Below are 26,379 nucleotides of genomic sequence, written 5' to 3' on the forward strand. Positions count from 1 at the left end.
ATTATCTGTATTAGATCGCATGTAAAACACACATTACCATAAAGTTATAACTGAGTATGATTTGAATGCTCATATATGCATAGTACATTGTGTAAGATGATCAGGTTACTGGATGTGTCTTGTCAAGGAAATAAGGGCAGGTATGGACCCTGTGGAAGCTGACAGGTTTAACTCATAGGAAACTTTGATTGCTATATACATATAGTGCAGCGAGGATGACCTGGTGTCGGGGGTCTGTAAGTGGGTACAGGATAAAAGAAAGCTGTAGAGAAAAGTTAGCAATGTTAAGAGATATAAGATGCTTAAGAATATCTGAGATATAGCGGGGAAGCGATTGTTGTTGTTATGTAAGATATTCTGTTGTTTTAACCCTAACCCTTATTTCCTAGAGACATGCCTTTGATAGTTAACTGCACGGGTAATGCATTTATCAATGTGGTAAGAATGGAGCATTGGAGGACCACTGGAGGTTTTTTGTACCCCTATGGCCCAGTCTGACCCTTTATACTAGTCATAACTCAGATACATATGGATTTCTGTAAATAGAATAAGGAACTCGTCAAGAGAGGTATTTGTGTTTAACCAATTGATCCAGTCCTGTAACAGTTATATAGGTAACACCGACGTGAAGCTTAGAATCAGGTGATGTATTGCTAAGCAGGGTGTGATTAATTGGATCATATAGGAGGTTTGCAAGAAGTCCTGTAATAGTCATTCTATATATACTGATAAGCAGAATATGGTTGAAAAAAAAAAAAAGACTGAACCGCAGGTCGACGAAGTCTGTAGAAAAAAAAAAAGGTAAAAATGGATCATTTCATAAGATGCCACAGATGTTAGCATGTTTAAATAATTGTTTTCCTGTAGGTAAACAGGTCATGTGGTAAGTATAGATGACTGCAAGAAATATGATTTGTAAATAGCAATATACGGAATATTATAGATAGTGGGAAACAATGTGATATGCGTAATGTTGGACATGAGATATTCCTTAGAAGTAGAGATATCATATGAAAAGCAGAGGTAAGGAAATCTAGGTTTGTCATTTCTGCAGTACATAAGGAGACATCAGGTGATAATGGATTTAACTTTTATGCTTATAACAATATTTACAGTATATGCCATTGTTCTCAAGACTGTGTACAGGTAAAAGTATAATAATGTAAATCGGAGAGAAGGGGATTCTAAAATTGCATAGTGGTGATAAGTAAGTATTGCAACCCCTGACCAAATTCATAGGAATTGGAAGATGGATGTACAAGGTTTGGTTTGTAGAATATTGGAAAAATTAATAACTAAATATAAGGTGTATATCTCATGAAGTAATGTGTTAAATGACATTGAAGCTGTTATAAGTGGTAACAGTTCATACGGAATGGTTTTAGAGATCTCCAGTGATTGTTGGTAGCAGATACAAACGTGATATCTTTGTGTATGTATATCCCTGTAAAACCTAGTTAAATTGTGATGTAAGTATTATGGATAACCAAAGGGTGGAGGTTTCATCCACCAGAAAGGGTTTTCAATAAGAAAATACATTTAAGGCTGTTTCAAAATTGATCTTATATTTTTAACAGGTTTCACAGGATAATTTTCAGTTATTGCTAAATGAACTGGGTATATCTGTTAATAGTTTGTATGTATGGAATAGATAGGAATTAGTTACATATTGACATACATGTATGATGTATTCTAACATTTCTTTCTAGTTCCCCGAAACATCGGAATACAGGTCAAAGTGTATTTAGAATTTCCTAGCTTAGGGATAATTATTTGGGGATTTTCATAAAAAGTGAGAAAGGAAAAGGCATTGTAGGATCTTGACTGCCACCTACTGGAGAAAACAAGGTAAAGTTGAGTCTGTAAACACTCGTCAATGTCAATAAGTTGTGTTTTTTTGGCGCCAACAAAATTCTAAATTACAACAGTTGGGGGGGGGGGGGGGACCACTAACGCTCGAAGAATCGTTTTTTTTTCGTCCATGTGGGCAAATCAAGTCAACAGCAGGATATCTGAAGACTGCAGAGGGATCGGGTGGAAGACGTCAGATTGGTTAGGAAAGATGGAGACATTCTAGAGGACTGATATCTCAAATTTCCTATTCTAGATGCTGACAAGGCCCAGCTGCGGACAGAAGATATTCCTGGTAGATATATAAAATACCCGGCACTATTCTATATAGAATAATTAAAATGAATAAAAAATACGAAATAAATTTTCCTTATATTTAAATATATTGCTGAATCTGCAGCTCTCTATATGAGGTCTACTCAAAAAAAACGCTTAACCTTAATTTATAGAAAAAAAAGAAAAGAGAGCGCTGAATTCAGCTATTTATATTTATTAACAATATTATATAAAAATTATTATTATCAGTGTCAATCATATATGCATATATATCAATTGCCGGCCAGCAATATTTAATACAATAGGGTTAATCATTCCATTGTATACCACACATATACAAAATACATATAATTAAAATAAACAATAATATGAAATTCTTCCTTATAAAGTTATTCCAATAAACAGAGATGCTTGTTCATACGGCTAAACCTCTCTTATTGCAAGAGAAAATACCATCCTTTCAGAAATCACCAATAGAACTGTATCTAATATTCAAGCAGAAATATAAAACAGATACTTTGTATAAAATCCTCTTTAGGTTTGAAACATAGTATTGAAAAATTGTCAATCTAGTGCAAGACTTTCCATTAGCACTGGTTCTCTGTATAGAATAATTGAAATGCTTCACCTGTAATTGAATTTAGAGCACTTTGGATTTGGAATGTCAATCTAGTGAAAAAACTTCCAATGGCACTTTTAAAATAATTAAACCGCTTTACCTATAATCAGCTTACTTTAGATGTTATTAATGTACCTCTTATTGAGCCTCAAATACATATATTATTCATTATGCAGGAACATCATTAGTCCAGTAAAAACATTTTTGCTTATATACACAAAGTGTGTGTGTGTGGAGCCCCCCAACCGATGTCAAACAATCGACTGTTTCTATTGATGGTTTAACCAATCAGCAATCGATGGTACAGCTGTCAATGACCAGAACTACAGTATACCATAAAAATGTTTATTTAAAGAAAAAAAAAATTGTGTTGGAATAGTTTTAAAAAGATGTTCTTGACCTAATTCAATCATAAAAAACAACACATTTTCGGAGCGGTTTTTGGAAAAAAAATATGTCAGTTAAGTGGTGAAGTACCCAAAATACCTACAGCAGGGCAATTCGGGGGTATCCATAGTGATTTCCAAAGTCAGTGCATCTTTTGGGGGGTATCTGGCTGATTTCACCATTTCTGAGAGGAATTTCGGCCTGTTCAAGTTTCGCCAGGTGCCGTTTTTGCATCTTTGCAATTAAATTGGGCGAAAAAACACGCGATGTAGGCGGAAAGTCCGGCAGGCAAAAAGTCCTGGACTTTACGCCTGCAATTGAATACGGGCCTTAGTGTCTGGTAGGCAATAGTGCTGCCCAAAAGGGAGAGGTATACATGGGGACCGGGCACACGCTAGCCAGAGAGAACTGCGACACTGCCATTCAAGAAAATGTGACGGATTGCCCGTCGCTATCCGGGTCTCGTGCATGCGCACGAAGGAGCCGGCTCTGGCATGCGCTCTGGGCCACAATCGACCCGGTTGCGAGCGCTCAGCGCTTGCGACTGGGTCTGAATCAGGCCCAAAGTGAGATGGCAGAGTAAAAAGCTGAAGCCAGTAAATAAAATAAATTTGGGGTATAAACTCAAATTCCAATAACGTTGTCTATATTAAGCCCTTTTTGGCTGGAGTTCTTTTACTCCTGCCCTAAACCTTTTTGAACTTTTTGGTAATTTTTGAACATAATGGGTTATTTATAAGATATGACACACAAATGAAAATCTATCCAAAAGAGCAATAAATGCCTATTAAATGTTTTAGGTTTCCAATGCTTATATGTTTGCTATACCACACCAAGAACCACTATGTGTTTATGAGTTTGGTATCTATCTACCTTTCAAAAACAGCAAAACTTGGATTATACAAACAGATTTCCCAAATAAAATCAGCAATGAAATATATAAAAAATTTGTATGACTATCTTGCTTATAAATCATAAAATGTGTAGGTAGTGAATACAGATGTGTCCTTACACATCTTTGTTGCAGTCACGCTAAAAAGCCCCTCCCAGCATGCCAGGTCCTGTGAGACTCTGCTAGTATCGAGTGTCATTTTTGCATCTTTTTTTGCTGAAAATGCCTTTAAGTCAATTCGATGTGACTAGGATGCACCAGCAGGCTGTGCTGATTAATTTGATATGCAACACTTATATATCTGTGTGCGACTGAGTCTCCGAATCTGTATACGAAGTGCTACAATGTAGCAGCTGCAGCTTTTTTCAGTCCAAGTTCCATTGTGGTTCATATATAGACTCGGGAACATATTATGCCGACCTGACAGTGAAATCCCGGCATGGGACAAATGATAGGCGTCTAAATACCGACGCCTATCATTATCCCCATGCTGAAATCCTGACGCCGGGGCATACCGATCATAGGTAAGCCGGGCATCGGGAGTGGATAGCCGCATGGGAGGGTGGGGGGGAGGGTTAGAGTCTCCCTGGGGGACATAGGGTTAGGCACCCCCCCCCCGGAAGGGTTAGGCTTAGGCTAGGGGAAGGAGGGGTTAGGGTCAGGCAGCCCCGGGGGGGGGGGAGGTTAGGGTTAGGCACCCCCCTGAGAGGGAGGTCAGGCTTAGGAACCCCTGGGCGGAAGTTAGGCACTACGGGTGGAGGTTAGGGCTAGGCACCCCTAAGTGAGGGTTAGGGGGGAGAGGGTTAGGTATAGCCTCTATACTTACCCTATCGGGATCTCCATATGCCGGCCTTCCAGCGTTTGTATTTCATCCGCCTGGCTGGCGTCCGGTGATATAACATACCGATTCCCATCTGTACTGGCAAAAATAAGTTGATGGGGTAAATGTAATAGCCTACGTTTTGCAGACATTAATGAGTTTCCAGCAAGTCTGCCCCATGTTTTACAGAATTTCAAAAAGCAAAAAAACCATCAGGCAGATTCAACAGAAACTCACCGATCCCTGCAAGTCACAGGATATTACATAACAATCACATTCCTCTACCTTTCATAAATCCTATTGTGAGCTGCTGTTCTTTTACTAGACAGGCAGTGCTATACAGACATTGTAAAGAGACCCTGGCAAAGAGGGATATATCTGGTTACTCTTGTCTACACAATCTCTCTGGAACCTACATTACCATGTTCACACTCCTTTTTGATGGAAAATTTTAAAGTTCACAAGCAGTGGCTCAACATTAACAAAACGGTTATTGTCACAAGCTGCCAATGTGGCCAATTTAATTGGTTATGGATCATCCTTACTGAAAATTCACATCCTTAATAAGTATATTATTAGTTATCACGCTATAGCTAGGCATTCCTTTCCAACTATATTTTAGAGGCATCTGTTTGCACAGCAAATCTTTGCTAAGTGTCTGCTGACACCAAGACTGTAGTGTTTAATTGCAAAAATCTTCCTCAACTGTAGTGCACACATCAGGGATCAGGCAATTTTTTGATGTTCAGGTCTGTCAAATTATTCTGTGGCCAAGATTTGTCCAAGGTACTAATAAAGATGGCCACCAGGAATTCCAGACAGCCAATGTGTGATCCACCATCCATTTGAAGGTGGTTACAGCATTCTTCATTTTAAAAGGCTTCATAGTGAATACAAAATCCCAAGAAAAGTTATGAATGTGGAGTGCTTCTGAGCTTCTATGATCAAGAGTGTCTGTCAGTACATTTTGCGCAAGTAAAAGGTAGTCACATAACAGTTCCACCATCATTGTCTGCAAAAGAAGACTGGCAGTGCTTATGTAATTTACCATACACATTAACCTGCTCAGGTCACTGTGTACTTCTTTCACTCTCCCAGTTAAACTAGTGGCAGATATTGGAGCCATTCCTCCAGTGGGAACCCATGCACCCCACACATTTATTTGGACATTTGCAGGTATCAATGTCAATAGTGCCATCATGGAAGTAGGAGTAATCCAGGATCCTAGGTTTGCGGTTTTCCCAGGACTTTCATTATAGCTTCCATGGCACACACCTTCTCCCTTTCTGAAGCAATGGGTCCAAGTGCAGGTAGATGGTCTTGTAGTAGTTCAACTGATTTGCTAGATAGTCATAGTTTGGGACTGTCAGTTCATGGCAACTTGGTACTTGGTAGTACTTCTCTTATAATACCCCACTTGGACAGTTCCTTATTAGTAACTCTCCCATAGGTGGCCCAATTTCTTCAGACATTTCTAACTAGACAAGTGTTTTCCCAAACTCAGTCCTCAAAGCTCACGAATAGTCCAGGTTTTAAGACTATCCATGCTTGAGCACAGGTGACTTAATTAGTACCTCAGTTATTCTGAGTAAAGGCCCCCATACCTCAGAGATTGATTGCAGCAATCGTGCAATTTGCAATCGATTGTGCATAAAAATCTTTCCCTTTTTCAAGCGATTGTGGCAGTTCTGCAATCGATTGAAAAAGGAAAAGATTTTTATACACAATCGATTGCAAATTGCACGATTGCTGCAATCAATCTTTGATGTATGGGGGCCTTTAACCTTCTGCATGGATATCCTTAAAAAACATGGATATCCTTACAAACTACACTGTAATGGGGCTTTGAGAACAGGGTTTTGGAAACACTGGGCCTGATTCAGACCCGGTCGCAAGCACTGAGCGCTCGCAACCGGGTCGATGTTTGCCCACTGGGCATGCACACAACGCAGCCAGCTCCGTCGTGCGCATGCACGAGACCCGCGGGTGCTCCGTCGCTCCGGATTTCGCACCAAAGGGGCCGAGTTGTCGATGGTGATTGACAGCTCGCCCCGTTTGATAGGCGTGGCCAGGAGGTGGCTTCACAAACGGAGGCGTTCCCAAGCGAACGCCTGCCGTTTGTGGGCGGCCCCACTGACATCACCAGTGATGTCAGTGGGAGAGCTTCCGGCTCTATTAGAGCCAGAAGCTCTCTGGGGCTTGTGGCCACGAGACCCTATCACAAGGGTCTCGTCGCAAACCCGATGGTCGCGATGGTCTTGACCATCATCCTGGCCGCTCGCTATAGCTGTGGGTGGTCACCCACAGCTATGCGAGCGGCCCGAAGGCCGCTCCAAATGAAAAAAAAAAAAAGCCCTGATTCAGAGCGATCACTCTTTCAGAGCGTCCGGCTCTGAATCAGGCCCTCTGTCCAGAGTGTCCTGTCACTGCCAGTCTTACTTCTGTGTCCTGCTGGATTCTGCCCTGTTCCTGTGTCCATCCTAGCACCAGCTTACCTTCTGTGTCTCCTCCAGTTTGTGTCTAGTCCCAGCATGTACCTGCATCTGCCTGCCAGTCCAGTGTGTACCTGCATCTGCCTGCCAGTTCAACCATTTCAAGTACTGATTCTGTTACAAGCTTCAACCTGCATTCACCTGTCAGTTCAACTATTTAAAGCACTGGTTCTGTTACAAACTCCCACCTGCATCCTGAGTAGCTGGTCTGCCACAATCAAATCCATTTCCAGCATTGCAGGTTTCACAGTATTCCCACCTGCATGCTGAATAGCTGGCCTGTCACAATCAAGGCCATATCCAACATTGCAAGTACAACAATATTCGCACCTGCATCCAAAGTAGCTGGCCTGCCACAACCAAGTTCATATGCAGCATTACATGTACAACATTATTTATACCTGCATCCTGAGTAGCTGGCTTGCCACAACCAAGTTCATATAAAGCATTACAGGTACAACATTATTCCTACCTGCATCCAGCATTGCTGCTTTGACATTGTTCCATCCTGCATCTTGTAAAGTTGGCCTGCTACAAGCCCAGATCTGCATCCTATCTGATTTTGTGCATATCCACCTCTACCAGTTGATTACTTCCAGCAGCAGTCTCCAGCACACACTTGCATCAGCTATTAATCCCTACCTTGCTTGCTGCTTTACTCCAGGTAAATTATTTTCTGTGGATCCCTGCCTATTGCATGAGCCCGATCTGCGAGCTCTATGGGTCTCATGCAAATAGAGCAGATACATTCATAACAGCCATCCAGCGCTTAAGCAGTGTATTACATGCCGTGGATTCTCTTATGTTGTAGTACGCTACGGTGTGCCACAGTACAGCGATCACGCAACTGAGGATCCAGTACCGGTTCTGATCAGCAGATTGAAAATCTGTGAAAACATGCAAACTCTCACATCACAAGCCTTCCTAGGGCCTTCCTAGGGCTATCCATCTGTGTAGATGCTCTGCAGCAAAAGATTTTTGCACATAAAAATTTTTCTGGACAATTCTAAACTTTGTCAATCTTATGGACAAAGGCCCTCATTCAGAGCCGTTCGCTATTTGCGGTCGTTCGTTTAAAAACAAGGGGTGGCTATTCAAATGATCCGTACGCACATTGCAATCTGTTCACGCCTCTAAGTCTGAACGAACGAGCAAAACATACGCTCGTTTATTTGTTAAAAACGCCCCCTGGCCGCTCGCACCATACGTCATGTCCGCTATTTATTAGATTAATCGAGTACATCGACCAGCGTATGAACTGCTAGCTATTCTTGTGGTTGGTGTTTGCTACCACAAATTTGCGAGCAGTTCTGGCTCTAAAATAACCCAGTGACGTGGTCATTGACGCTGCTGTTTTAAATATACACACCCATAAAACGCCCGTTTTGACCTTTAAGCACGCCTGCGTTCGGATCTCCACTCCCCATTTTCAAGCACCTTCCCCTGTTACCACCCACATACGCCTCATTCTGTCACTCAAAATAGCAGGCACTCGCTATATAGCGTACAAACGATTTTCGGCCGCACTGACTGGTTCGCGCATGCGTACTAAAAAGCGTACGCATGCGCAGATGTGCAAACATCGCTCGGAACGAGCGTACTGCCGCTAACGAGCGGCTCTGAATGAGGGCCAAAGATTTTTTGACATCTTTCAAAATGACTGTTCTCTGCCCCCTCAGTTCACCAGTAATGGGAGTCCTGAACAACTGGGGATTTTACAGGCTTCTGTTGAGCAGTTGATGACATCATTCCCTGAAAAAAGTCAGCAAGTTTCTGAATTATTTGGAAATTTTTTGGATACCACAAAAGTCGCATCCCTATTAACTGAGGCAGAAAAGACCACAGATTCCGGTTCCCCTAGTCTAGGGGTGACTCCTTCCATGCTGCCTGAAAGGAGATTCCGGAGTTTTTGGCGTCCCAAACTTTCCGATACTGAGCGCCAGCGATGAAAGGATGACTTGCTATGCATGTATTGTGGAAGCGCAGGTCACTTCATTAAAGACTGCTCCTTCCTCAGCTCAAGAAAAAGTAACACTCAACATTTCGAGGTTATTATTATCGTTTATTTATATGGCGCCACAAGTGTTCCGCAGCGCCTTACAAGGTACATAACCAAAAAGTGACTTACAGTAAAATACAATACAATGAAGGACAAGGACATGGATAATATACATTGATACATAGGTGGCCATAACACCCAATTAAGCAACAAAGCATAGGCACCAAGTGTTAGGTGTCCTAGTGGTGAGTAAGAAGTAGATGAACATACAAACTGACCTGTCACCTCAAGTGGTTATCCAGACTCCCAAACTTTCAATAATGGTGCCAAAAGTTCCCAAGAAGAGTATTCACCCATGTCTGCCTGTTCCGGTCCCGTCCCGGATTCTGCCTGTTCCCGTCCCGTCCCGGATTCTGCCTTCTCTCGTCCTGGATTCTACCTGTTCCGGTCGCAAGCCAGATGGAGCTACTTCTAGTTTCTCATACCAAGAGCAGGTTTCAAGCCTCATGCCCCAGGAGGGGGTTCCTAGTCTCGTACCCCTGGAGGGGGTTTCAAGTTTAGCACCTAAAGAAGGGGATTCAGTCTATAACTGGGGTCCTCTGACCAAGAACCCCAAGTTACGATTTGGGAACCAAATGAGAAAATGCAAAACTCCCATTCACAGGGTAATCCCTGATCCTATAGCCCTAGGAGATACATCTAACACAACCCTTCGTGGAGGGCCAATTATTTCTACTGCTCCGAGTGGGGCACTTCATTTGTCAGCAACTTTTGGAGAGGTCCTAGCCAGTGACCAATCTCCAGGAGGAGTACCCGATGTACAGAATCCTGAAAGAGTGCCAGAGGTCCGAGAGGTGTCTGCCTTGCCAGAGGTCCGAGAGGTGTCTGCCTTGCCAGAGGTCCGAGAGGTGTCTGCCTTGCCAGAGGTCCGAGAGGTGTCTGCCTTGCCAGAGGTCCGAGAGGTGTCTGCCTTGCCAGAGGTCCGAGAGGTGTCTGCCTTGCCAGAGGTCCGAGAGGTGTCTGCCTTGCCAGAGGTGCCGACTCCAGTAGGGGAGTCTGAAATACCAACTCCACATAATGGGGATAATGTCTGGTTCCTTGGGGTATTTAAGTTTCCAGTTCCAGGAACAATATCGGGTCTGTCTATCCCAGGAGGGACATCTGATTCTGTGTCAAGTTCTGAAGCCCCAGAAAGGGCATCTGTCATAAAAGTCTAGTCCTGTAGCCCCTGGAGGGGTAAAGATTCCAGCTGAGGCCCCAGGAAGGGGGGCAATTCCTCTCGAGTTCATCGTTCCTCTCGAGTTCCCTGAAGGGGAGATTACAGATGAGACACCAGCGTGGTAGATCCTGCCAAGTTCCCTGAAGGGGAGATTCTAGCCTAGTCTCCTGAAGGAGTGATTCCAGTTAAAACCCAAGGAGGGGTGGTTCCTCCCTTGTTACCAAAACAGACCTCTGAATATCCAGCTTCTGAAAAGACTTCTAAACATTCACTTTTTGAAAAAACTTCTAATCTGTCAGTCCTGGCAGGGGCATCACACTCTGTGAAGTCTGGAAAGAAATACCAACCAGTTATTTCAGTAGGGAGTTCACATCATCCTCCTAGAGATTCTCAATCCATTGTTCAGAGACCCTGACCTAGTAATTTTTTATGGAGAATTAGAACAATATCATGGTCTGATGCTTCAGTGTCTAGAAGTAGCTCCTCTTCTTACTCCAGCTGAGACCATACGATGCTTGACTATGTCCTTCAGAGGGGAGGCTTTGAAATGGGTTAAGCCACTTATTGGGTCCAATGATCCTATTCTTCAAGATTTACAGGCCTTCAATAATGCCTTTATTAGAAGATTTGGTGGGCTTGATATAATCCTTTGTGACTCTTCTGGAAATTCAGCCTTGTCGGCCAAAGAACTGCCTATCACAGAGCTCAGAAAATCTTTAATTAACCATAGCACCAACAAAAAGAGTCAAGCTTTTAAGAACCAGGCTTCTGAGGACTTTCAGTCTCAAGTCAATCACAACACAGTGTTATCTTCTTCAAGGTCTCCAACCAGGAGGATAACTGTTGGCTGTGCCGCTTTGCCCTCATCTTGTAAAGGATTTTTGAATAAATCTGATCTATTGTACCCAATACCCGTCCAGGCTATTGGACATTCTGCCTGTGCCCAATCTGATCGTATTTCTTTTCCGGTATCATCTGTTGCTGATAAGAATACCGTAGTCCTTCCTTTGGATGTGGATTCTAACTCTGATTACAACTCTGAAGCCGAAGAAATTCCTTTGATTGAAGGTACCATCAGTTCTGAAAACAGGAGACCTCACCCTTCATTAGGGATTCAAGTCAGTTCCTGCCTGCCGGTGATATTACTAAGTTCTTGTTCCTAGTGGATGTGCACATGGTCACTGCATGCTGTTCAGTTCCTCGCTCCCTAACCTTTGCTCTGAGACTCAGTCTCTGCAGACATATATTGTTCATTGGCTGTGCAGCATAGGGTGATATGTCTGTAAACGACGTTGTTCACAGACATATCGTCTGTACACATTGGCCAACGGGGGCACGATATATTGGCCGATCAATTGATCGGCCAATATATCGGCCAGTGTGTACCCAGCATTAGTGTCATTGGTTCCTACAGTCCTTACTCAAGACAACAGAAGGGAAATAAAGATTGGTTCTTGTTATCTGGAGGGGGATTTTAGGATTAGCTTTGAGGAGGCTGGAGATAAGCCCTGGAGACAGAGGGATAATTAATTAATTTAGTACAGGGAGGGATGTTTCTCATTCCCTATAGAAAACTTTATCAGAGGGTATTGTGGGTCTTTAAATGGATAGGTTAGTGATCAATGTTCACTGCATCTCTGCTGATACTGGGCAATGACAGCTCTGTTGTTGATGGGGTGAAGTAAATATAGAAATAATACTGTATGTATATAATTATCATTGGGGGCAAAACACAAAGTTTAAACGTTACTGAATGTGCTTGCTACCCAAGCATCTATATTGGAGACAACATCACAAAACCAGAAAAATTGGGAATATTGCATGTGTTTAAGGTGCCCACACACATACCGACTTGCTCCCAATCAGCCTATGTATACGATTTCCCCTGAACTCTCCCCAGGCAGTCATGGTCACGATTTGGAGTTAAAAATGTTCAATCTGACTTAAGATCTATCGTGCAGCCAGTGCATTTTATCCCAGGTTGGCTAATCTGCCCTACAGCACGGAAGATCTGAAGATGCGAGGTACGATGAGCGGGGACGCGCATCGGCATCGTGATCAAGAGTAGAAACTCACGATTTGGCCATTTTTTACGTGATCTGTCACGATTCGTCGAAATCGGCCAAATTGGATGAAAAGTCGGTATGTGTGTGGGCACCTTTAGGGAACTGCAGTTTTATTGTGTAGAGTGTTGAGAAAACTGGAAACCTAATATTTACAGCAAGTCTCTAACTGAAGCTGACATACCAGTTCCAGCTGAAGCAAATAATGTTTTTTGCACTGAGATACAACAACTGTCACTTTCTTAGGGGGACCCTGGCAATCATGTGATTACTGGGTAGTAGGGTGATACAGGATGCTGAAGTAACATAGCCTGCATATACTGCCAACTTTATATTTTAAACTAGGCAAAATAATAAAGTGGTCAGAAACATCTCTCTAGAGACTAGGGGGTAAATTTACTAAAGTGAGAGTTTTAGAATGGAAGATGTTGCGTCACAACTGCAAAATGCCAATTCATTCACAGACCTGTACATATAGTATACTGTAGTACTGTAACTTGCTGTAAAAGGGATGCAAAAAGTTTTCTTTTTTAAATTAAAGTAGGTAAAAAAAATTTACCTCCCCCCTCCCTCCCCCCAGGAGCTTCTCAGATCCATTTACAATAGGCTATTTACTGTAACTTCAGGGCTGGCTATGCACTTCCCCCACCAAAGCACACAAATAAAATTAATGATTACAGTGTACGTTACTCTGTTTACCTTCCTCCATCCTCTGTAAGTATCTTGGCACCCAGCGCCGTCCTGTGCTCCCCCTCCGGCCCTTCCCTCACTGCGCCCTCCACCTAAGCTTAAAAGAATAACCTCAGCGGGTGGGTGGAGTGCACAAGGATTCAGTAGATGGATGTGAAAGCCTTTTTGGCCTAGTGGCTACAGCAGTCATTTTAAAAGGTCATGTCCTGGGTTCAATTCCCACCACAGCCCATTATTATTTCGTATTCATGATTACTTTAGGTTCATTCCTCTCTATATTTTTTTTATAAAGTACAGTGGTGGATCCACTAATCGAGTTTCAGACGCATCCACAGGTGTTGGGGTTCATGGACTCAAACGCAACCTCAGTTTTAAATAAGACCACATGATTTCCTGTTCAGTAATGTTGTAGTACTGAATTGACGGCACTACATATCTCCACAACTCCCCAGCACAGTACTGTATGTGTAATGAATTGCGTTCCATTCAATGAGCTTCTGTGATATTATTAAAAAGACTGGTTGTGCGAACATGCAAATACACTGCGTGAACGTGATTGGCCCATTTGTCAAGGATATCCATCCACTTCTGCAGTATGGTATACAGTAGTATAAATTTCATTAGTGGAGCACTCGCCACTGTTACATGTGCCTGATTGACTCTCATTTTCTATGCTAGCTACCAGGACTTTGGCTGCTATGTACAGCTACTCACCTGCTGGTAGTCTCGTTACCTGACCTCAGCCTGATGGACCAATCACAGGAGACCTCTCCCTTCATTAGGGATTCAAGTCAGTTCCTGCCTGTCGGTGATATTACTAAGTTCTTGTTCCTAGTGGAAGTCCACATGGTCGCTGCACGCTGTGCAGTTCCTCGCTCCCTAACCTTTGCTCTGAGACTCAGTCCTCAGTGTCTTGTCACTGCCAGTCTTACTCCTGTGTCCTGCTGGATTATGCCCTGTTCCTGTGTCCATCCTAGCTCCAGCTTACCTTCTGTGTCTCCTCCAGTTTATGTCTAGTCCCAGCGTGTACCTCCATCTGCCTGCAAGTTCAACTATATAAAGTACTGATTCTGTTACAAGCTTCAACCTGCATTCACCTGTCAGTTCAACAATATCAAGTACTGGTTCTGCTACAAACTCCAACCTGCATCTGCCTGCCAGTTCAACCATTTCAAGTACTGATTCTGTTACAAGCTTCAACCTGCATCCTGAGTAGCTGGTTGCCACAATCAAATCCATTTCCAGCATTGCAGGTTTCACAGTATTCCCACCTACATCCTGAGTAGCTGGCCTGCCATGATCAAATCAATTTCCAGCATTACAGGTTTCACAGTATTCCCACCTGCATCCTGAGTAGCTGGCCTGCCACGATCAAGGCCATATGCAACATTGCAAATACAACAATATTCGCACCTGCACCCTGAGTAGCTGGCCTGTCCCAACCATGTTCATATACAGCATTACAGGTACAACATTATTCATACCTGCATCCCGAGTAGCTGGCCTTCCACAACCAAGCCCAAATTCAGCATTGCTGCTTTGACATTGTTCCAGCCTGCATCTTGTAAAGTTGGCCTGCTACAAGTCCAGATCAGCATCCTATCTGATTTTGTGCATATCCACCTCTACCAGTTGATTACTTCCAGCAGCAGTCTCCAGCACACACTTGCATCAGCTATTAACCCCTACCTTGCTTGCTGCTTTACTCCAGGTAAATTATTTTCTGTGGATCCCTGCCTATTGCATGAGCCCCATCTGCGAGCTCTAGGGGTCTCATGCAAATAGTGCAGGTACATTCATAACAGCCATCCAGCGCTTAAGCAGTGTATTACATGCCGTGGATTCTCTTATGTTGTAGTACGCTACGGTGTGCCACAGTACAGCGATCACGCAACTTTCCAAGGCGCGTCTCAGAAGCCTGAATGTCGCGCTATGAGCAACATACTAGCTGGGCCCATCTGTAGCCTCTAGATTTACAGTAAAATGGCAAATTGTTTTAAAACTAATTGCTGATTTAAATCATGCAACTATATTGCTGAAATCATGCAGTGCACGCAAATAACAGGCTACTACATGTGGGCATATATTACCAAGAAATATTATAATATTTTGCATAACTGCTAGATATTTTTGTGTCAGACAACTTATGTATACTATTCATTATATAATTCCACCCCGCATTTTATTATTTTTTTGTTACTTCCATCTGATAAGCTTTTTCCTAATATACTTTTATACTGTGGTCTATGTAGCTCATTCAGACCCACTCGCAAGATGCGATCGCTCGCTGGCAAAAAGGGGCCGGATATGTAAACTAAGCTCTCACACTGCGTCGCGTAACGACACCTACTGTGTTAACGAGCTACGGCAAAGTGTGCTCGCAAGTGTCTGAAGACGCCCCCTTGCCTCTCGCAGCACACGTAATCTCTGGGAAATGTAGGATTAATCGGGAACATCGATAGCCATCGGAGCTGCTCGCAGCCCTTGGGGTTGCCTTTACCCACCGCAAGCATTGCGATCAGTGCTGGCTGAAATACATGCAGATGATGTGTTCAATGACGCTACTTTGCTAATTATGCACGCCCTTTAAACAGCGTTTTGGGGGACTGACTTGCCTGCGTTCGCAACACCACTCCCCGGTCACAAGCACCTTTCCGTTACCACCCACAAACGGCACTATCTGTCACGCAAAGCAGCGACCTGATAGTGGCTTACGATCTACCAAAATCAGATCGCAACGAATGGCTTGCGCACGTGCACTGCGAATTATACGCATGCGCAGATGGGCAAACATCGCTCACAGCGAGCGATCGAGCCTTACTGAGCAGGTCTGAATCAGGTCCTATAAACACCCATCTCCTACATAACAGAATCCTTACCAACCCACACATTTATACTGTTTATTAACATCTTCACATTCCGACTCCATCCAATTATATTATTTACCTCCCAATTGATATTTATTTTCATAATTCAATATCACACATTGATCTCATATAGCAACCTCTCCCACTCAAACTATATACCATTTATTATACCTGCATTGCGTAGTATCATTCTAACCTTTCATTTTTAGCCTCTTACCTAACATACTGTTCACATAATATTCATGCTTTAACCTATTGTGTGTGTTAAATAGCTCAGTATACAGTCCTTCCCAATTAACTTCTCATTCTTGTCTCCCACATAAAAAAACCTACATTCTATATAAATAATAGCTAATGTATTCGGTAGAAACTGTCTGACCATATTCCGCCTCTCTTTACTTGCAAACCTTGTACTCATTTTTTGCTAGATTCAATTAGCCGCAAAAAATAGGCTGCTCGACTTTTTACCGCAGACAAAACCCGCGGCCATGACTATTTGCTTTTCTAGCAGAAATTCACATTACGTTTACACAAATTGCAATGGGAGATATTGTGGCTTTTAGTTAGCTCCTAAAGACTAGGTGATAAATATGAATACGACCTTATTTTAATGTAAAAATGTCAGAACATAGTGCAGTACCTCTAATAATAATAATAATGTACATAGGGAGGTTTGAATTGTAAAATATGTGCAATAAAGACGTAATTTTTAATGTTATTTTCTCTAAAAAGCAGAAAAATTGTTTTAATTATGTAGAAGACAACACAAGAGGTGTATTTATGGGAAATTGGTATTTGAACTTGCAGATGGGAGTTGCAAATGTTTTCCTAATATTTTACAAACTTGTAAGTAAACACATAAACATTACAAGAGACATGTTTAAAAATACACTTAGCACTTTATTTACCTGCAATACTTTGCTTACGGCCACTAATAGCCTTCTACATTGTCATGCTATCTTATTTGCCACTTTTTTGGGGTTGAGGATGATTTCCCCACTCTTTCACTCACTTTTGCAGTTCACATAGGGCCTGATTCAGAGATGTACACAATGCCAAATTTACGCAGATCAAGTGATTGTTTGCCATTGTGCATGCGTGTAAGCCACACTGCGCACACGCAGTGATGGTTTTGCGCTTACGCCCACATATAGAATCCATTCGCAAAGTGAGTAACAGGTAGTCAGCGTTTGGGGGAGGTAATGTGGGGTGGCTAGGCAAATGCAGGCGTGTCTGACTGTTTAAACGCGATTTCATGGGCGTGCATTAATCAGCTATTGTGATGTCCTTCGCAGCATAAGAGCTCTCTGCATGTCATGACAGCTGCAGTGTTTGTGGCTGGTCAGACTTGCCACATATACTGCATGGCCGCCCGATATGAATCAATGTTACCGATGTTTACGCTAATGTACGTAGTCGAACAGAGATGAGAAGGCAGCAGTGGGCGTCCCTATGCTTGGCAGTGCATTGGTGGAAGGCATTAGCATATTTTAGCAACTGTGATCAGTGAGAGAATGTAGTTGCGATTGTATTAGTGTACATCTTTGAAGCAGGCCCATAGTTTACACACTGAAAAGTTAAAACAGGGGGCCAGATTCAGAGCCACTCGTAAGCGGCAGCTCGTTCGCTCCGAGCGATGTTTGGCCAACTGCGCATGCGTACGGATCGTTATACGCATGCGCGAACCAGTCAGTGCGGTCGAAATTCATGTGCTCGCAAAATAGCGAATGCCTGATAATTTGAGTGACAGAATGAGGCGTATGTGGGTGGTAACAGGGGAAGGTGCTTGAAAACGGGGTGTGGAGATCAGAACGCAGGCGTGCTTAAAGGTCAAAACGGGCGTTTTATGGGTGTGCATAATTAAAACAGCAGCGTCATTGACCACGTCACTGGGTTATTTTATAGCCAGAACTGCTCGCAAAGTTGTGGTAGCAAAAACTGACCACAAGAATAGCGAGCAGTTCATACCCTGTTCGATGTACTCGATTAATCTAATAAATAGTGGACATGACGTAGGATGCGAGCGGCCAGGGGGCGTAGTTTCCCAAAAAACGACCGCAAGTTTTGTTCGCTCGTTCAGACCTAGAGGCGTGAACAGACCGCAAACAGCGAACGGTTCATTTGAATAGCCACCCCTATTTTCAGGACGAGCGAGCGCTAATTGCGTCCGGCTCTGAATCAGGCCCAGTATTTCTTATACATTAAATAAAAATTATTAGCAGATAACTGATACTCCTCCTTTAAAAAAAACATCTATTTTATCATTTCAAAAGCTTCAAATACATCCATCAGAGTAAGGTAGGAACACTACATACAACACAACTCATCCCCAGATGTGCAACAGTACCATAAAGTAACTCGTAATAAGGAAACAGTCTTCTCGATGTAATATGTAAGTGGGTGGTTGTTAATAACGTAACATATTGCAACATGAAGAAAGCAATGCCTTTCTGTACAGTTCTCTGCATCAAGCTGGCAAAGTAGGTCAAATTAAGGACTCTATATTAAGGCTATATTGTTCTATTTCTCAAAAGCCTGTTTTTTTATACATACTGTAAAACAAACACTCTATGGGTTTTATTTACTATATAGAGGCTTATCAAAGCCGCAAATGATCTGCATTTGTTCCTGCAGAATTTAAAATAAAATACTATCAAGTGTAAAACCAGGTGTGTTTTGCCCTAATAAAATTGCTGTTTTAAATTCTATGGGCAAAACACAGATAAGCTGATGCTTTAAAAAGCCACCATTAAGTAAATAAACCCCCTATGACACATGTATAGAATGATAAACTCACCACCGATACTTTTCTGACTGCACTGTAGTAGTCTCTTCCTAACCTGTTCATTTTCTTTTATAAGTTGCTGAATTTGTTTCATTACCAAATCCTGCATTTCTTGCTGAAAAAAATATATAATGAACAACATAAATAAATTGATAGTTAAAATAAAATGCTTTCAATTTCCCATTTTATTTTTATATCATCAGATTTTCAGATTTCTGCGAAAATATGAAAAAAATTTAGGCTGTGGAAAACAAGAGATAGTCACACTATTACATGGCTGACCATGTCGAGGACCGAGACTGCACTGTTACCACCTTCATGTATGTGCTTCCCAGGAGACAGGATCGATAGCCTAAGTGAACCTTGCAGCCCCAAATGCTAATAACAAGAACTCAAACTTAAGGGACACATCCACCCACAGACTGTGAAAAGACTGCACGATTACGACATTGTAATCGTGCAGTCGTTTCAGTCTGTGCTCTGCCTACAGTGAACGATCAGTCGTTCAGTGTAGGCACCCTCTCTCATCCCAGAATTTGGCCAATCTGTCGTTATCGGCAGATTGACCAGCATGTTCGGGCGATGATAGATGTCAAAAACGTCCAGCGGGAGTGCGCATCACTGGTCGTTTTTTACATTAAGTTGTCCGATTAACAAGCGATTGAATGATGACGATGTCGTTATCGTTCAATCGCTCTGTTTAATCGGGTAGTGAATACCCGCCTTCACCAGATTTGCATTTACCTAAAGATATTTCTGTGCAACAGCCTATATGGATGCCCTCTTTCTATATGGACACTATTTGTCATATATTTATTTATAAAACAGATTGCATTTGGTGATTAATGTGACTTTTATTTAACATACTGTATAATCTATATAATATACTGGATATTTTTAGCAAAATTGTTGTTACAGTATTTTCCAGCCCAATAAAATCATTTTAAGACAACTAATTTGTCTCTGTTTTTTTGTTAGAAGTGTTTTTTTTATCCCATCCACAGATTAATACTCTTTTATGTATGAGATAAAACATATCAAAAACCCAAAGGCTAGATATAGTATTAACAGCACTATAAAGGACACTACTGAGGAGGAATGGGATCTAGGAATCACTATTTCAGGTGACTTAAAGGTAAGTAAGCATTGCAACAAAGCAATGAGAAAGGCAAATCAGATGTTTGGTTGCATAGGGAGATGAATAAGTAGCAGAAAGATATACGTAAAAATGCCACTGTATATGTCATTGGTACAGCCTCATCTGGAAAACTGTGTTCAGCTCTGGAGACCATATCTCCAGTAGAATATAAATACATTAGACAGTGGACCTGATTCAGATCCGCTCGCCAGATGCGTTCGTTCGCACGATGATTATGCAAATTACGCAGGCAGGGCGATCGCACAGCAAGGCATTAGCACGCCCACTATGTCTTAGAGTACAAACGCATTGTGTGAGCAGACACCCACCGGACTGTCTTAAGATGCCCACTTGCGCACGTCATCTCCAGGAAGTGTATGCAACCATCGGTACATCGGATGCGATCGCAGTGCTTGAGGTTGACCATACCCTGCTGCAAGCACTGCGATCACTTCAGTGTAAAAACTAGCCAGGTGACGTGTACAATGACGCTCCCTGTAAATTATGCACGCCTCTAAAGTGGCGATAGGACACTCAGGCATACCTACGTTCGCACATCCATTCCCCCGTTATTAATGGCCAGCCCGTCACGACCCACAAACGGCTTCCACTGTCACTCACTCTGCTGGGCTGTCTATGCGCAGCTAGTGAATGCATTCTGATCTTTCGCAGTGGTTTGCACATGCGCACTGCGATGCGTACGCATGCGCAGAATGCGAAAATCGGGCAGCTGTGAGCAAACGCATCCTAGCGAGTAGGTCTGAATCAGGTCCAATGTACAAAGTAGGGTAACTAAAATGGTACTTTCAAATCCATCAAGGGTTTTAACAAGGTACAGAAGGGAAACATTCAAAGGAAGAGAAGTATTATAACACGAGGACATGCACTGAAACTGGAGGGAGGTATGTTCAGAGGAAATATGAGGAAAAATAACTTCACAGAAAGGGTAGTGGATAAGTGCAATAGCCTCCATCATAGGTGGTAGAGGCGGGTTGGGTATGGAATGCGGGCGGTCAGGATGCCAGTGGTCAGAATACCCACAGCGGCATCCCGACAGTCAGAATCCCGACACCCATAGGTAAGTAGGCTAGCACTAACCCTAACCTTCCCTCCCCGGTGCCTATACCTAAACTCCCACCCTAGTGACGAAGCCTAACCTTCCCCTCCTTGCACCCTAAACCTAACCTCCCCCCTAGAGCCTAAACCTAACTTCCCCCTACCTGCACCCTAAGCTTAACCCTCCCTCCCCATGGCCTAACCCTCCCCCTAGTGCAAGGGTGGGGAACCTTTTTTCTGCAGCGGGCCAATTTGATATATTATTTGCGGGCCCGGTGCAGGCCATGCCCCCTCCGCGTGACGTCACATGGGGGCAGAGCAACAATTGCCAGTGATTACAGCAATGCCCAGAGCATCCTGAGGATGCTCGGGGAGCTGTAAGGGTAGCTGTGTGACCATCTGAAGCGTCCTAAGGACGCTCCAGGCGGCACTGCTGCATAGATTCTGGCTGCAGTGTGCCATTCTAGGGACCCTGCTAGCCAGATGAGGCTAGCAGAAAAAAGCTCAGAGGGCCAGACCAAATGATTCCAAGGGCCTTATACGGCCCTTGGGCAGGAGGTTCCCCATCCCTGCCTAGTGCCTAACCCTAATCCTCCCCTAACTGCCAAAATACTTACCTTCGGGATGCTGCCGGTCGGGATACTGGTGCCGGGATCCCGACGCTGTTGTGATTTCGGCGCCGGTATTTAGACCGTCGGCATCCCGCACGCCGACATCCCGGTAGAGGCTAATACAGTAGAGCAATTTAGAAATGATTTGGATAGGCATAAGGATATTCTTACAAAGATCTAAGTATCAAATAGGGTTTGAAATTACAATAAAGCTAACAAACGGGCAGCCTAGATGGGTTAAGTGTTTCTTATCTGCCATTAAATTCTATGCGGGGAATTCAATTGTTTTTTTGGGGGGGCGTCTTATCTAATGGGCGTCTATCAGAGCAATTCAATTGTTTCTCCGATAGACGCCCTTTAGTGTTTAAGGATCCCAGAAGCACCAGGTTTAGACACTCAAAACAGCTAAACCTGTCTAAACTCCTGGTTTGAGTGGCTAAACTCCAGGTTTGGGCATCTACAGTCCTGGTTTGGGCGCCCAAACTTTGCACACATTTTTTCTCGCCCCTCAGGAGGCTGCGAGAAAAAATGTGTCTGCTACAGCTAATGGGCATCTATCAGACAAACAATTGAATTGCTCTAATTAGACGCCCATTGAATTCCCCCCTATGTATCTACTGTATGTATACCTATAAATATCCACTGAGACAGCACTTTCACCTCTTTTGTTTCTCACTGCATAATGAAAGTTTCTTCTGGGGATCTTCCATTTCTATATTACAGCACTGCCTTTTTTTACTGAGGTATAGATTACATTTGGTTCTCTAGCTCACGCCCACTGCAGTCAAGCAGAACTCCCATGGAATTAAGGACCTGATTCAGACCCACTCGCGAGCGGCTGTCTGCTCGCAAGTGGGTCGATGTTCTGCACTGAGCATGCGCCCAGAAAACTATATGTCACTACTGTTCTATCCAGTGTAATAAGAATGTAACATAAATAAGTAAGCAAATCTTATAAATAAAATTAATTGGTCTGTTTGTTTGTCTGTCTGGTTACTCCTGCACCGACTGGGATGAAACCAACGCGAGGTGGTCCAGTTGGATCCTGGCCAGGTTTTAGGGGGGTTAGGGTCCCGGTCGGACCTCCCGTTGGTGTGCACACTGGGTAGAACTGTGACCCGGAGCCTGTTCTAAGCCTTCCACTGGACGGATTTTTACAAAAACTTCACAGAGTGGTAACATTGGATACCAGAAGACATACTAGGGGTTGAGGCCACAGTTGGACCTCCCGTTGGTGTAAGCTGGGCAGAAATTTTACCCGGGGAGCCTGTTCTGGGCCTTCCACTGGATGGATTTGGAAGAAAACTTCACAGAGGGGAGGCAATTGGTCTGGGATTCCTGAAAATTGATCTGGGATGACTAAGTTTAATAATTATTGAAGACTAGGTCCCGGTTGAACCTCCTGATGGTGTATGCTGGGCAGTACTTTGACCCGGGGAGCCTGTTCTGGGTGGATGGATTTGGATGAAAACTTCACAGACGGGTGGAAATTGGTCTGGGATGCCTAACTTAATAACTTGAAGATTTAAACTCGGGCGACGCCGGGTACTTCAGCTAGAAATATATACAGTTGATGGCAGTGATCAATATTATTCCAAAAGCAATAGATCTAATAACACAATAAAATGGAGTGGAGACCTCATCTAGTATTACAATAAGAAATCTTTAAATGCTTCTTGATAGCTGTATGGTTTTTTACATCCTGTTAGAAGACTGTATTGTAGTCTGACTGGATGTAGGTAAAAGCCAACTGGCTGTTAGGGACTGCTTCTGCTTCTACTGCTTTCAATGCTGTGTGGAATTAACCACTGTGTTTCCCAACACATTGCCTGTAGGAACAGCCTATGGTTTATAAGTTCCCAATGCTGTTCAATATGGAAGATTAGTTCCCCTATCAAGTGCATTGGAAAGCAATTTATATTGTATAACTATGACATCACCAAGATGGACAAAAAATTCAAAGTACGGAATATGTAAAAATGTGTGATTCAAGCTAAATTGCTGTGTAGTAAAAGCTAAAACTACTCATGTGTGCTTTGCTTTGTTTTCTTGAAAATGTATTGTAAGTTTGCCCTAAAAAGCTAATGTGTTATGCAACAAAATTAGAAAATTTTACACACATTTTCAGTACCTTTCTAGATTTAGATTTCATTATATTTCTCTTTGGGTTTATAGACGCCTTGTCACGCGGGTCAAAAGTATTAGAATCCAGGTTGCCTGTAGGACAGAATAAAACCAGTGAACATCTTAAGATAACAGCAACTTCACACAACATAGAGTACCCCCATACCCTACACATAGGCAAGATTAAGCAAATCCGATGATTATGACAATCAACGGGCTCGATTCAATCAACGCGAATTGAATAGCACCAGGAGGGAGCTCCTGGAACTATTCAAATCAGTGTGCTGTATTGTCAGAGAATGCAGGTTCTCGCACATAAACATGGTGTTTAGTCGCGAGAACCGGCATTCTCCACTAAACTGTCCGGCGCGATGCTGTTTCCGCGGTGCTAAGGGCAGAAAACAGCATTGCGCCAGGAGTTTTGTCGGATTTCTGCTCGCACCCCAGGAGGCTACGATACAAATTGCTTTTCAATGCACTTGATAGGGAAACAAATCTTGGCACTTCCGTATCTTTGCGCCCCCTGGTCACGCTACGTAAGTAGCGTAACCAAGATATACTATTTGGCCCCTTGCGGGGCACTGGCTCATCTTTACGCTAATGTCCAACGTCATTCCCTACCATCCAACATCATTCCCTACCATCCAAGTGGGCATGGAGGGGGAATAAATCAATATGGCGAGCGAAGCGAGCCCGCAAGGGGCCGAATGGTATTTCCTCAAGTTTACACTACTTACGTATCTTCACTGAATAGTGAATATACGTAAGTAGCGTAACCAGGGGGCCGAAAAGATACCGAAGTACCAAAATCTTCCATATTGAACAGCATTGGGAACTTATAAACCATAGTTTCCCACCCAGCAATTTGCGTTGAATTACATTGAGCCCTATGAGTAGGAAATCCATAGCTCATGTCACACAAGGATTTTAAAAAATAAAAACAAATTTGATATCCAATAAAACAGGGAAAAAAGAATCAAGTACACAGGGCCACATAGAATATAACATTAGCACTCTCCATGTATTACAAATTATATGCATCATGCCTGTATCCCGTTTTCTGCTGCATTGTTCTGGCTATAGAACGTGGGTACTCCCTGCTTTGGAGCAGCAGAAGTAACAGATGAACTGTAGTCTCCATAATACAATATTACCCGGTTTTGTGTCCATGGAAGAAAATGTTCTTCTACACAGGTCCTATGTAATAAAAATGGCAGAATAGGGGGCAACTCATTCCAGATGTAGTACGTACAAGTGCAGCGTGCATGGCACTGGGGCAGGTACACCCACCTGGCAGCCTGGTACTGCTCCGAATACGGCCTCCTCCTACCTGGTGCCGGGATTTGGGCTGGCTGAGAAGCGGGATCTCAGGGGACCTCGGTGTTATCATGTCAGGCGCCTGCTCGGTCCTTTCCTTCCGGGGCTCCGCCAGCATCGTGTCCGATCCGCAGCTTCCAGCTCTCCCGCTCCTCCTCTCGCCGGTTCTCTCCTTACCGTGCTCCGCCTGCATCTTGTCCAACTCCGATCCCCTCCTACTGCTGCTCTTTGCAGATCCTCCTCTCCGCCCCTCTCCTGTGCTCTCCGCCCACACCGAGAGTTTCACACGCTGCACCACTATGCCCGGGCTGTGCTTCCCGAAGCGGGTGACGTATACTGCATGGGGTGCGGCTCTCTTCAAGGAGCGCTTCCCGCCAGTGCTGCTTTCCATGACTCCCCCGCTCCGCAGCCGGACACTCAAGCCCCAGTGGTGTCTGTCTCCGCCGCCCGCTGCTGAGTTTCCCGCCCAGTACACGCGCAGCCCCCCTCACAGACACACATCGCGGATATTGGTCCCCCCGGCCGGGGCCTCTGGAATGCCCTGTAGTGCTGTATGTGAGTAGTCATACCGAGTAAACAGTCTACAGTTAGAGGTAAAAACTTGACACTACTGTTTTGTTTGAAAATAAAAAATATGCCCATTTTTTTTTACTGCAGTTCCTCCACACAACATAAAAACAATACCAGCCGACTTTCAGCTCCTTCCTTCCGGGTGTGAGCTGTCCAGCTTCTATGGGGTCGTGGCGCTGCGATGATGCAACATTGGGGTATAGCATGGGGCGCGGATTGTGTGATCGTGGCTACTCCCCCTCTTCACAATGCCGATATTAATGGCATTTGTGAAGCAGGGGGCGGGGCCATGATGACATGATTCAGCGCGAATCGCGGTCTCTGCTGCTCCCAGTGGTCTTCGCAGCTCCCGGTGGCCTTACCTCAATCTTGTCACTGGGGAGGGGGCTGCTGGGAGTCCCAGGGGCTGCTGGGGGACGCAAGGACTGCTGGGAGATGTAGTTCTCCCAGCACCGGCTATACACTCACATGGGGGGGACACTCACACACACATTCATGCATACTCACACATACACACTTACAAACACACTGTCACGCTTGGCGCTGGGGGAGTGGAAACTCGGTCCGGGTTGCGGGAGGAAACGAAGGCGAGGGGTCTGGATA

The 26,379-nt window shown here is 43.7% G+C and overlaps 1 protein-coding gene across 1 annotated transcript in view; it reads right to left on the bottom strand.

The window, feature by feature from the left end:
• Positions 1–25,443, bottom strand: part of LOC148520051 (uncharacterized) — a 44,435-nt gene extending 18,992 nt beyond the window's left edge. Inside the window, exons 1-3 of the mRNA XM_088475811.1 lie at positions 25,180–25,443; positions 23,897–23,982; positions 18,973–19,075 (exon numbers count right to left, since the gene is read on the bottom strand). Of these exons, the coding sequence (XP_088331937.1) occupies positions 18,973–19,075; positions 23,897–23,982; positions 25,180–25,399 (409 nt within the window). The 5' untranslated portion in view covers positions 25,400–25,443. The remainder of the gene's footprint in view (positions 1–18,972; positions 19,076–23,896; positions 23,983–25,179) is intronic.
• Positions 25,444–26,379: the final 936 nt, after the last annotated feature.

This window comes from Taudactylus pleione, unplaced genomic scaffold, assembly GCF_031769625.1.
Source record: "Taudactylus pleione unplaced genomic scaffold, aTauple2 ptg000178l, whole genome shotgun sequence".
In the NCBI taxonomy this organism is placed as follows: Eukaryota; Metazoa; Chordata; class Amphibia; order Anura; family Myobatrachidae; genus Taudactylus; species Taudactylus pleione.